Source organism: Pseudophryne corroboree, chromosome 4 (genome assembly GCF_028390025.1).
Source record: "Pseudophryne corroboree isolate aPseCor3 chromosome 4, aPseCor3.hap2, whole genome shotgun sequence".
In the NCBI taxonomy this organism is placed as follows: Eukaryota; Metazoa; Chordata; class Amphibia; order Anura; family Myobatrachidae; genus Pseudophryne; species Pseudophryne corroboree.
Window position 1 is genome coordinate 83,558,767 of NC_086447.1, and position 12,730 is coordinate 83,571,496.

The window sequence follows — 12,730 nt, forward strand, 5'->3', positions numbered from 1 at the left end:
CCGCCCAAACATAAATCTTAAATTGAGCTGGGGCTTATATACAGGGATTAATCCCCTGTATATACCCCTATATATCCAAAACGCAGCCCAGGGCGCCCCCCCGTGCCCCACACCCACGGAAACCGTTGGTGTGTGGGAGCAATGGAGCGCAGCACGCACGCTGCGGTGCCCTGGCGGGGTGAAGACACCCGGAGTCCGGGTATGTTCCCCCGCCCGGGAAGATTCAAGAAATGCTGCCCAGGACGCTCCCCCCCCAGGGCCCTGCACCCATGGAGCCGGTGGCGAGATGGCGCACAGTGCGCTACAACACGCTGGCGGGGTCCGGGACACGGAGCCCCGGCACCGCCAGCTTAACTCTGCACAAACAGTTGTACTATGCTGCCCAGGGCGCTCCCCCCCAGCGCCCTGCACCCGTAAGAGCCGGCGGCGGGGAAGAAATGGCGCCTAGTGCGCTACACATACTGGCGGGTGTCCGGGACACGGAGCCCCGGCACCGCCAGAGTCACCCAGAGACCTCTAAAACGTCTGCCCAGGGCGCTCCCCCTCCAGCGCCCTGCACCCGTGGAAGCCGGCGGCGGGGAAGTAATGGCGCGCAGCGCGCAGTCTATGCTGGCGGGGGTATGAAACTTGGTGCTTAGGCACCCAAATGCTTTTCTGCCAGCCACAAAAAGAAATCAGCAACTTGCTGCCCAGGGCGCTCCCCCCCCAGCGCCCTGCACCCTGTGAGTGCGTTGGTGTGTGGGAGCATGGAGCGCAGCGCGACCACTGTACAGCACCTCCGTTACTGAAGGCTTCTGCCGTCACTGAAGTCTTCTGTTCTTCACATACTCACCCGGCTTCTTTCTTCTGGCTTCTGTGAGGGGGGTGACGGCGTGGCTCCGGGAACAAGCAGCTAGGCGCACCAAGTGATCGAACCCTCTGGAGCTAATTGTGTCCAGTAGCCGAGCAGCAGAGCCCTTGAACTAAGAAGAAGTAGGTCTGCTTCTCTCCCCTCACTCCCACGCTGCAGGGAGCCTGTAGCCAGCAGGTCTACCTGAAAATAAAAAACCTAACAAAGTCTTTTAGAGAAACTCAGTAGAGCTCCCCTAGTGTGTGACCCATCACTCCTGGGCACAAAGTCTAACTGAGGTCTGGAGGAGGGGCATAGAGGGGGGAGCCAGTTCACACCCAGTTTAAGTCTTTATAGTGTGCCCAGGCTCCTGCGGATCCGTCTATACCCCATGGTCCTTTTGGAGTCCCCAGCATCCTCTAGGACGTATGAGAAATACATTTAGATTTTGAGAGCTTTATATTCACACTGCAATTTCGATTTCAGTTTCTACACTCCCCACCTAAATCTAAATCATGTTAAATCTGCCCCACCTGCAGTGCAGCATGGTGAAAAGCAATAACGTTTTAAATATTTGATTATTTTGTAGCGAAAACATAAAATGCCAACTGTCCCTAAAATCCAGCCCCAGTCCTATTTGTCCCTTGAAATTGTTGTCCCTAGAACGGTCACCATATTTCAGTGCTAACCAACATTACAGTTCCTTTTATCCTGTATACATTCAATAGGGCCCTACCTGTGTGGAGTTTGTATATTCTCCCCGTACTTGCGTGGGTTTCCTCCGGGTACTCCGGTTATCTCCCACAATCCAAAAATATACTGGTAGGTTAATTGGCTCCCAACAAAAATTACCCTAGGCGTGAATGTGTGTGTGTGTGTGTGTGTGTGTGTGTGTGTGTGTGTGTGTGTGTGTGTGTGTGTGTGTGTGTGTGTGTGTGTGTGTGTGTGTGTGTGTGTACATGTTGTAGGGAATATAGCTCCACTGGGGCAGGGACTGATGTGAATGGGCAATTATTCTCTGTAAATGTATGTGTACGCTATATGAATAACTGGTAAATAAATAAATAATAATAGGCTACATTCTAGGCTTTATAACTTAATATTTATTAAGGTAAGTATTAGGAAGGCATTACAATGAGATTACAATTATATTCACTGGACAAGTTACCACAGAGATTACAGTGCACCAAGATTAACCTACTGTACTGTAGACTGTGCTGACATTCCCCTGCCTACCTGCAAACTGTCCCTTGAAACTAAATACTAATAACGAGATTAAGAAATCTGCATTTTGCAGTTGAGGTTAATTATGGAGTATAACTATAGTACCTACAGTAAGTTTGGTTCCAATATGTGCAAAATATGGCACTGCCACGTGGGGTCTATGTCAGTAGCGGATCTTGCTACGGGCACATAAGATATTTGCCCGGAGGGCGCCGCACCATGGCAAGAGCTGCTACTGTTGGTCAGTGCCCCCCGATGCTGTTCGGCGCGGTGAAGGAAATTAGACGCTACCCGTCTAGTTTCGCTTCGTGTAGAGGACCTTTGCTGTGCGGTGCGCGGTGATGTCATCGCGCACCGCACAGCATTGTGGGACTGGCACATAGACGCTAGGGGTCATAACTGACCTCTAGTGTCCATGCTGTGCTATGGAAGAGACGTCATGACGTCTCTCCCATAGATCCGAGGAGCGGCACCGGCGGAGGTGAGCAACGGTCGGGAATCAGGAGCGGGGATAGTAAGTATTCATTATTTTTTTTTTTGGTAAGCAGCGCTACTCTACAGGGGCACAAATGGGGGCACAACTCTACAGGGAGCGTAACTGACCATGCCTCTGTATGAAGCCATGCCCCTATTTTCGCCCGGGGCGCCACAAGGGCTAGACCCGGCCCTGGTACATGTACTAAGCCTTGCAGAGAGATAAAGAGGAGATACGAGAGAGATAAAGTAACAGCCCATCAGCTCCTAACTGACATGTTACAGGCTGTGGGGTCTATGTACTAAGCATTGGTAAAGTACCAGCCAACCAGTTCCTAACTATCCCACAAATTTCACACACATATTGCAGAGTCCTCTCAGACCCTCAGTACGGGAGTTCCCCTGCCCCCCCCCCCCCCCTTCCCTCCCCTCAAGGATCCTTCATCTCTCTCTTATAAATGTGGTGGTGCCTTGATGATGCAATCAGTGTCATCGGAACCCGCACTTGTCACTTCAACTCCTTAGAGCTCCAAGAAGCAGACCAGAAGTTTAAAATACAGAAATAACTGTTAAAACCACTTAAAGCCAAGGCTCTGGCGTAACTACTGCCCCCGCAGACCCCGCCGTGGCGTGGGGGTGCCGCCACTCCGGAGAGTTAGCCGCCGTCTTGGTAAGTGCTCGCCGCTCCGCAGGATGTCAGCTCAGGGCAGGCCTCAGTGTGAGGTGAGCGGCGACCTGCGGCGCAGTCCGGCAGTCCCGTCCCACGACTCTCAAGTCCCGCCGCCTGGGAAGACATCGCAGGACTTGAGACTCACGGGACGGGACCGCCGGACTGCGCCGCAGGCCGCAGCTCGCCTCACACTGAGTACCTATATTTGCATACTTGTACGTGAGCTTAAATGAGGATAGTCTTATGTGTAACTGGCACTGGGGGCATATGTGTTTCTGACACTATGGGGGGCATATTTTTATCTGGCACTGTGGGGGAATATCTGGCACTGGGGGCATATGTGGCATGGGGGGCACAGCCCCAGCAACAAGCATTAGCCCCTGGTAACAAGCACAAAACCCAGCCCATGAATTCCCTGGCAACAAGCATTACCCCCTAGCAACGAGCATGACACCCAGTGCATGAAACCCCTGGCAACGAATATTACCCCCTGGCAACAAGCTTGAAACCCAGCACATGATACCTCTGGCAACAAGCATAACACCCAGCACATGAAACCCCTGGCAATGAGCATGACACCCTGAGCATGAAATCCCTGGCAACAAGCATTACCACCTGGCAACGAGCTTGACACCCAGCACATGAAACCCCTGGCAACGAGCATGGAACCAAGAGCATGAAATCCCTGGCACCGTGCATGGAACCAAGAGCATGAAACCTCTGGCAACGAGCAGGTAATGTAAAAGTAATTAGAAGCCTTACTGTAGGACTTAATGTGTAACGGGCATTGCGGTGTGTGGCATAATGTATAATGGACATTGCGGTGTGTGTCATAATGTGTTGCAGGCATTACGGTGTGTGGCATACTATATCACGGGCATTGTGGTATGTGGTATAATGTCTCAGGGGCATTGCAGTGTGTGGCATAATGTATAACGGGCATTGCAGTGTGTGGCATAATGTATAACGGGCATTGCAGTGTGTGGCATAATGTATAACGGGCATTGCGGTGTGTGGCATAGGGTATAACGGGCATTACGGTGTGTAGTATACTATATCACGGGCATTGTGGTATAATGTCTCAGGGGCATTGCAGTGTTTGACAATGTATAACGGGCATTGCAGTGTGTGGCATAATGTATACTGGGCATTACTATAAGGAGGAAAAATTACAAATAATGTAAGGTGCATGAATCAGGATTCTTTTTTTTCCCTGCGGTGGCCAACGTCTGGGCGTGCAGATTGCAAAACTGGGTTATAAGGAAGTCTTTTCCTGCTTTGCCACGCCCCCTTCTTTGCGGCGCAGATTCATCACTTTCCTAGTGGCAATTATTGGGGGGGGGGGGGGGGGGGGGAGTCGGCTGGCCCAGAGAAGGATTTGGCTTGGGGGAGAACATTTTCTAGTTACACCACTGAGCCAAGGGCAAGTTCTCAAAAAACTGTGGACACTTCTTATAAAGACTCTGTTAAATGACAGCAACGTCAGTGTTCTTTTATCGTAGACCTAGAGATACTGTCGGCTTCTCCGGTTGTTGATTATAGTATAAATCGTTGCATCCGGTGTCTCAAGGCTCGCTGACATGAGCCCCAATAATGGAAGAAAACTACGAGTAAGGTTTTTAGAGTCTACAGTGTCTGCTGTGGAGCTGAAAGACATTTGCAAAAAGTCAATGTGCTAAAACAAAAACAGAGCGACAGCGAGAACAAAACAGCCCAGTGGTTTCAGTGTGTTTATAGTGAAGACCGCTAAGATCAGATTGACAGCCCAACACGCGGGTACAGCCAGCCCATACTAACAACCAGCCCCTCTCACCACCACCTTACTTTTTGCCTAGAATGTGTAAAAAAGCTAAGACCGTTTATTTTGTATAATAAAGGGTTTTGGCAAGGAAGGAAGCCGTTTGTGTGGTTATTTAGGCGTCTGTCACCGGCTTCAAAAGTCTGGCTATGCGTACATATTATTTAACAGCTGGGGTCATGTACAGATCACAGTACCGTTTAGCAGAGACCAGTGAGCAGAATTACTTTGCACCGCTCCTGATTAGTGCTGTGAACTTGCTGAAAGACACAGGAACTAACAAACGCCCTGACAATTTACATGACTTCTATGATTATTCATGAATGAAGTGCAGCTGGCCACAAATTACTCTCCACATCGAGTTGCTGACATTCACATCACGCAGTTCCCCGGTGCGGCTAGCTGCAGGGCAGGGACATGTGCGCAGCGGAGTCGGCAATCGTAGTCATCCCCAGAATCGTATCTGCACTTGACGTAACCAAAGCACAGTTCTATGCACTTCACACACCCTCACTTCAATAATGCTGGAAATGATGTTTTACCCAGAACACAATAACTTGCAAATATTCAAATAGGACACTGAAAGAGTTAGGGGGAGATATATCAAATAGAACAAGATGGACAGTTACTTATATCAACCAATCAGATTCTAGATGTCATCACACCACCAAAACATTGTGTACCCAGAAATTCAATGGCTCACCACAGTCTTGTTGCTAGGCCCAACATCATTACCCAAACCATCAACCTCTCCAGATGGGTGACCATGGTTGCACTGTAGAATCCAGCTTTACACTTCAGTCACAGCTTGGGAGAGTAATGAGTTAGAAGTTCTGTAATGCAAAGACACCATCATCGAGACAACTTGGATGACTGAGCACCGGATTTCCCATTATAGCACTGTTTTGCCGGGATCCGGTAAGGATCTCAGCTGTCGGGATCCTGGCAGTCAAAATGCAGACGCCGGAATCCCGACACTGCTCAAAATGCTGGCGTCCAACGCATTATGCCAACTGCAATGCTGCATTTACTATCAGATTCTTGAAGGCCCCACAGTTAAGAAGTGAATGGGACCCTATAACTATTTCCTGTGCTTGGAAGAAAGAGTGTTCTGTACAGTACAGTACAGACCGATGAAACATCATGTCCCACAGTGTATTTTTATTTTACTTGACAAAACATAAGTTTCATTTATAGCCTGCACCTACCAACATGTGAATTTAGGGCACTTGGACACTGAATGGAGTGAGTGCTCCACAGAAGAGAGGGCGTGGTCACACCATGCTGGGGAACGTGGCCACATCACATTGCCCTATCCCCCGAGTGCGTGCCTGGAGCTTCTGAGGGTGTTAGACCTCCTCCAACCCTTCTCCTCTAAAACCACTCCAGCACCTACCCACCGTCCTGACAGAATAATAAACAATTCCGGGAAGCTAAAACATTCTAAAGAGGCCAAGTGCATGTGTTCCCATGACAACCAATCAGGTTCTAGCTATCCTTTATTTAGTACTTTCTATAAAATGAAATCTAGCATCTGATTGGTTGCAATGGGCAACACCTCCCACTTGTCTTCTTCAGAAGGTATGATAAATCTCCTTTACACTCATTTCTTTGTATTTATATAAAACTACATAATATATGTTAATCAGCCCATACATTCTTACACTTATAAAGTGAATGCATAACAGCTAGGTGTGGCCATGGTGACATCAGAGATGACACCGTTTTAGGAAAATTTAAAAAACATGGGGAATGAAGTCTACAAGACCCTGGAAACATTATATCCAAAATGTGAAACAATGTTAAGGGATTAGGGAGAGTATTAAACTACTTCCTAGTGACACAAGACATGTCATGTAATGAGACTTCTCAGACGTCAACGCTCCTAAACGAGAGTCCCCTATTTACTATTCCAACAACAATTATACCAATTTTTCGGCAAAGTGAATAATAATTGTTAATAATTACAGTTATTCCAAACACGTGCAGAGCGGCAAATAGCGTCTCTCTGCAAGGTCATAAAGCTCCAGGGGAGCTGCCATTGTGAGACCTCAACGAGGGTAAGTGAGTTCATTAGAAAGTGTAATTACATGAACCAGCACATTATGCGACAGCATTGCTTGCCGGCTCGCCGAGTATTTAGCATGAGAGGTATAAAATTAATTAGTCACCGGAGTTTTAACTCTTAAATACTGGCACAAAGCGCCCATTGTAGCAAAACACCTAATGCCTGACTTTTATTGTGAACACTAGAACATAAAAGTGGTAAATGCAATAATAAAAACACTAGAAGCAATTTTTGCAGGACGTGCAATGTTTATATATATATATATATATATATATATATACACACACACACACACACACACACACACACACACACACACACACACACACACACACAGTATATGTTTGTTAGGTAAGGAACACATTAACCTTTTAACAGCCACTCGGAATGAAGAAAAGTGTTGGGGTTGTCCAAATATTACCCTGATCCATTAATTTTGGACTGTTATGCAATATGGGGCTTTTAGACACACGGGTGATTTTCTGGCAAATGAGGTCAGTGGAGACTAATTGTGAAATGACTTCACTTTATGAGTTTTTAAAAATATGGGTTTATGCCTATTCACTCATTAAAGAATAATTATATATGTCTGGCTACAGTAACTGGAAGCACATTGTAGTGCAGTGACTCGGATTGCATGTGCAAGCAGCATGTTTGGCTAAATATTTGGAAAATTAAGACATGACAGATTGGGGGGGGGGGGGGGGGATTTGGCTACATCATCATGAGAAAGCTGAGAAGTAATTATTTTACAAGCCACTCTCGATGAGCGGGAATGGAAATCTATCTAAAGAGGAAGAAATAAAAGGTGGAGAAATAAATATTGAACTTTGGGGTTTATCAAAAAGGGTTGAGATTGCCTAAAGGATTAAAAAAAAAAAGGGGGCAGACTAGATGGGCAAAGTGGTTCTTATCTGACGTCAAATTCTATATTTCTATGTTATTTCCTTTTATGTCCTTACTATGTTCTATGTATTGCACCTACAGGTGGCAGTGCTGCCTTTGCAGTAAGTAAGATGCATAGGAGGCAATTCAATTCGGAGGGATGTTATGTCACGATGTGCAGCTGATCATAGCGCTGATACTTGCATAGTCCAACAATGCTCGTTTGACTGCACTCCCTTATAGGGGTGTGAAGTAAAATGACCAATGTTGAAGTTGAGATGTTCTGCCGTTACGAGCTGTCCCACACTGTTCTGACAGCATATTGATATAAACTGAATTGCCTGTTTAGGGCCTGAATCCGAGTCAGCCGGAATGCTAAGATTTGCACAAATGGTCGATGTTTTTCAACTGCGCACGTGTCTAAGTCGCTGTAAGGTTGCACAGCACCTGCTTCCCACAGTACGCACACAGACGCAGTAGCGATTGAGACGTACGGTATCAGAAATGTATTGGGTAGTGACTGGGAGAGGCACAAAGATATACTGTTACATGGGAGTGACGCAGGCCTGTCGCTGCACTGGTAACACACTCAGACTCTTAATCGCTCACACTGGGGGCTGTACTCCGACGTAGAATCTGCAGTAGTATGAGGCAGGTGCAAGTGTCAATAGGGGCTGACATGCGGGGTGTCCCGACGCATGTCTGAGTAACTGATCATAGCCGTGTAAAACTTTCAGGTCTGAATTAGGCCCATTGTGTGTAGAATTTTGAGGGAGAAAATAAGAAAATGAATTTATTCCATTTTGGAATAAGGCTGTAACATAACAAAATGTGGAAAAAGTAAAGCGCTGTGAATACTTTCCAGATGCACTGTATACACCATGGGAAGGGCTGATACTAGCATTAGCATCAAGTCACAGATGCGATTACGGCAAAAACCGTTAAAGTGGTCGAAGTAGCCTGCGACTCGGAATCAGGGGCTAATTCATGATTGGACGCAGATGCAATTGCTATTTTCCAGGCTACGGAGCTGCTGATATTTGCAAGTGAAGCTGCCGCCCAGGAATGAAGAGACACGCCCACCGGAATCATCGCAAACTCATTCACAATTGCGTACACATCGGGTCTAAAGGATAGCCTATGGCTACGCAGATTGGACTGTAGCGACACAGGTGCCATGTTTTTGCACGAATGAGCTGGCAGCCGAGGCCCCGAAAAGGACTATGACACATCTACGTTTTTGAAACCACTCCCCGTTAACACCTCCAAATGGTCACTTCCTGTCATTAATTTCTCCATGAAATTCTCATTGCGAGCGGGACCGCAACGCAATTTTGTGGGGAGGGGACGGAGACAATATGACGAGGTTCTATGAGAATTGCATCATTTTGGTCCTGCCCCCTTCCCCATGGACACGCAAACTGTGGCCTTATGCAGGGGTGGAGCCTAATAATGACAAGTGCCCAGCCCTATCAATGACTTCATGGTGCATTACTCCGCCCCCCACACAAATCCTGCATTTGCCCCTGCTACAGTATGCCTGTATTTAACCAAGGAACCTTCTTTCTATATGCTGCATTAGTTGGCCAAGCTGTATGTGCAGTCGTCTTTACCAAAACTAATCATACATTTAATACATATTCAGAGTGTACAGATTTTAAAAGGTTCTACATTTCACCTGTGTTTCCCTCTACAAAGTGGGCAAGCTCCCTAGCTACTCACAACTCTCTGTATATAAAGAAATGCTACGTATTGCACATACCCACAACGAGGTTGATGCTAAATAAACTGCCACCTGCGTCGACATTTTCTATTTTTTTCAATTATGTACACGGTTGTTATAATGAAAGTACTGTATCCCAATTTACAGCACTCTGGAGTTATTTTCTTATGCTCGAAATAAACAGACATTTGGGCGACAGGTGCTTTAGAGGACGCCTTAGCCATTTACTGAAAAAGAATGACACATGTTGTCAGCAGGTGGCGATACAAATCACAACTGTTCAATGAGTCCTCCATTGTGGTCAACAACTAAAAGTTACATGGTGGTGAGACTCAGTGATTGGGGTGGTCAATATGTCTGAGCGCAGCAACTGACCACCAGTTATTCGGTAAAGTGTTTCCATAGCAACTGTTGCACTCAGAGCTGTCGAGAGCAGTGAGAGGCCTGGGCGCAGAAGGGGGGAGGTGTCAAAACCCAGCAGCCATGGCCACGCCCCCTCCCCAATAAAATGACTGCAAAGCAAACTGAGGTACATGGGGACAATGTCCCCCTTAACAACTGGCCTGGTCCCCCACAAGGCTATTTCAACAACCCCCCTCCTATTGGTGCCCCTGGTTGTACGTTTTTGCCATATCACCAAATAGTGACAAAATTTGTAACTATAATTCTCTCTCTCTCTCTCTCTCTCTCTCTGTATATATATATATATATATATATATATACTTCAGTATCTGCCGGCACTCAAATGTAATAATGTCATCCAGCCCCGGTGCCCGCTTAAGCATGCATAGACTTTATCATAAAGAACGGCACTCGGAGCATTGTATACTTAGACCAAATTACGCCTGAAATATATATATATATATATATATATATATATATATATATACACACATAGATAAAAAATTGTAGATATACTGTATATGTGAAAGCCATCACTCACTCATCACTAAGGGGTCTATTTACTAAGCCTTGAATGGAAATAAAGAAGACGGAGATAAAATCTCAGCAAACCAGCTCCACACTGTCATTTTTCAAACACAGCCTGTGACATGGTAGATAGGAGCTGATTGGCTGGTACTTTATCTCCATCCAAGTCTTAGTAAATAGACCACTAATTCTCTTATTTCCCGATATGTTAGGAAGATGAAATATAACACAGGTATTCTTCAGGTGGGAAATAGGAAAACTACTTAATTAGAATTTAATAAACCTCCCCTAAGGGGATGAAAAGGGAGTTGACATATTGACGTCATTACCGATGCGTGACTTGCATTGCATGAACAATAACGTGCAATCGGACAATTGGATCAAAATTTAGATTGCATATCCAGTGTGTAGAATGTAATAAACTACAAAAATGGTCCTGTCACTTTTTACCGCATCTGCTACGGGTGCTCCTCGGGTAACGCCAAGAACCATGGATTAATATTTACTTACATTGAGACGTCTCAGATTTACATCTCTATAGATTTACCAAATTATTAACACTCATTTATATGTACAACCGTGACAGAAACTCCCATGCGAAGATCGGGTAGAACAGCTAGAGGACAATAAATATCAACCACTGACGCACCTGCTGTCCACATTTATCTTCAGTACGAGCATTAGAACGTGCTCTAAGTACAGTAGGGATCATTTCATATTAACAGCCCTGTGCACTCTTGTGTGGATGTTACCAGTCTGGAATAATATAAAAAGGAAATCAGCTACAGGGGTTTGGAACGCGGGAAAACAAAGAGAAACACAAACACTGTAACAAACTGGAACATTGTTTAGCAAAAAGTTTTATGCAAAACTCTGTAACACACATGGTAAGTGGGAGCAATCCATATACTGTGCCTGTCTATAGGCAAGGCTCCTCCAGGTGTAATTTAACAGCATAGGACAAGTTGTGGTGACTCTGGGCAGTATAAGGGCGGGTGTGAGAATATACTGTGATTGGCATATGGGCAGAACTTACAGCACTCAGCTGTACACAAGGCCAGTTTAAACGTCACAGTGGGCTGGTGTATATGGCTGCTGGTAATTATATACTGTACATTCTAGCACACAGGTTAATGTGTTACTTGGCCTTTAGGAAATCAAACAATGTTTTTAGGGGGACGTAATTATGTGACCGCCCCCCACAAGGCAGCTCGCCACTGGGCCTGTAGCGTGGCAGGTCAATACAGTATATATATATATATATATATATATATATACACATACTAGGATCCCGGCAGCGAGCCCAGTGTGTCTCCTCGCGGGCTCACTGCACTCACCAGGCGGCGGTCGGGATTGCAAGCGCCGGAATTTCACCGGGTGTCGGGATTCCGGAGTCGGTATACTGACCCCAGCAGCTGGACACTTGATTGCCACCCCATATCACCACCAGCACTCACGACAGACAGTAAGCTCCTTGTCTAACAGAGATAAAACAAACAAAAAGGCAGGAGAACTCCATAATGTATGTATTAGTAACCAGTACTTAATTTGTACCACCTATTGCATTCGTTTCAGAGAAAAAAGAAGGAATTCGGAATTTATCCTCAAAAACAGACATGATGGTTTTTAACGCGTTTCACATCCTGTTACAACGCAGAAATGAATTCAGACAACTTATCCAGACTGACTCCCCATGTCCCACAGATGGTCACATATAGAAAGCAGGCGTGGTGCAGATGTCGTGTTTACAGGATGCAATGTATAAGGGGTGAACGTTGGCGGTGTCAGGGGCACGGACGCCCTGATTTTTGCCAGGAATCGCCACAAGCTGTTGAAGGCTTTACAGCTGGGAGCCAACAGGTTACAGCAAAGAAGACAAGAAGAAGGCGGCGGCAGGAGAAAAGAGGACACTGCCTGGCCTGTTATGTCAGCACCAAATGCGGTTTTGTGGTAGCAGTGATGTCATCTGTTACTCGTGCACTCTGGGTACTGCGCCATTTCCTGGTGTCTTGTGTGCACAAGGAGGACTGTCTGCGTAAGTGTATAGACGGGATCAGTACGAGATCCCGGCGGTCAGAATACCGACATCGGGATCCCGACCGGCACAATCCCGACAGGGGGGCGAGCGC

The 12,730-nt window shown here is 46.4% G+C and overlaps 1 protein-coding gene across 4 annotated transcripts in view; it reads right to left on the minus strand.

Annotated features, from left to right (window-relative positions):
• Positions 1-12,730, minus strand: part of SUPT3H (SPT3 homolog, SAGA and STAGA complex component) — a 476,044-nt gene that overhangs the window by 93,346 nt on the left and 369,968 nt on the right. For 3 of the 4 annotated variants that reach the window (XM_063915212.1, XM_063915210.1, XM_063915214.1), the window contains one exon: positions 11,251-11,357. The exons of the other annotated variant lie outside the window; for it this stretch is intronic. In XM_063915212.1, coding sequence (XP_063771282.1) covers positions 11,310-11,357 — 48 coding nt within the window. In that variant the 3' untranslated portion in view covers positions 11,251-11,309. The remainder of the gene's footprint in view (positions 1-11,250; positions 11,358-12,730) is intronic. 4 annotated transcript variants of the gene reach the window in all.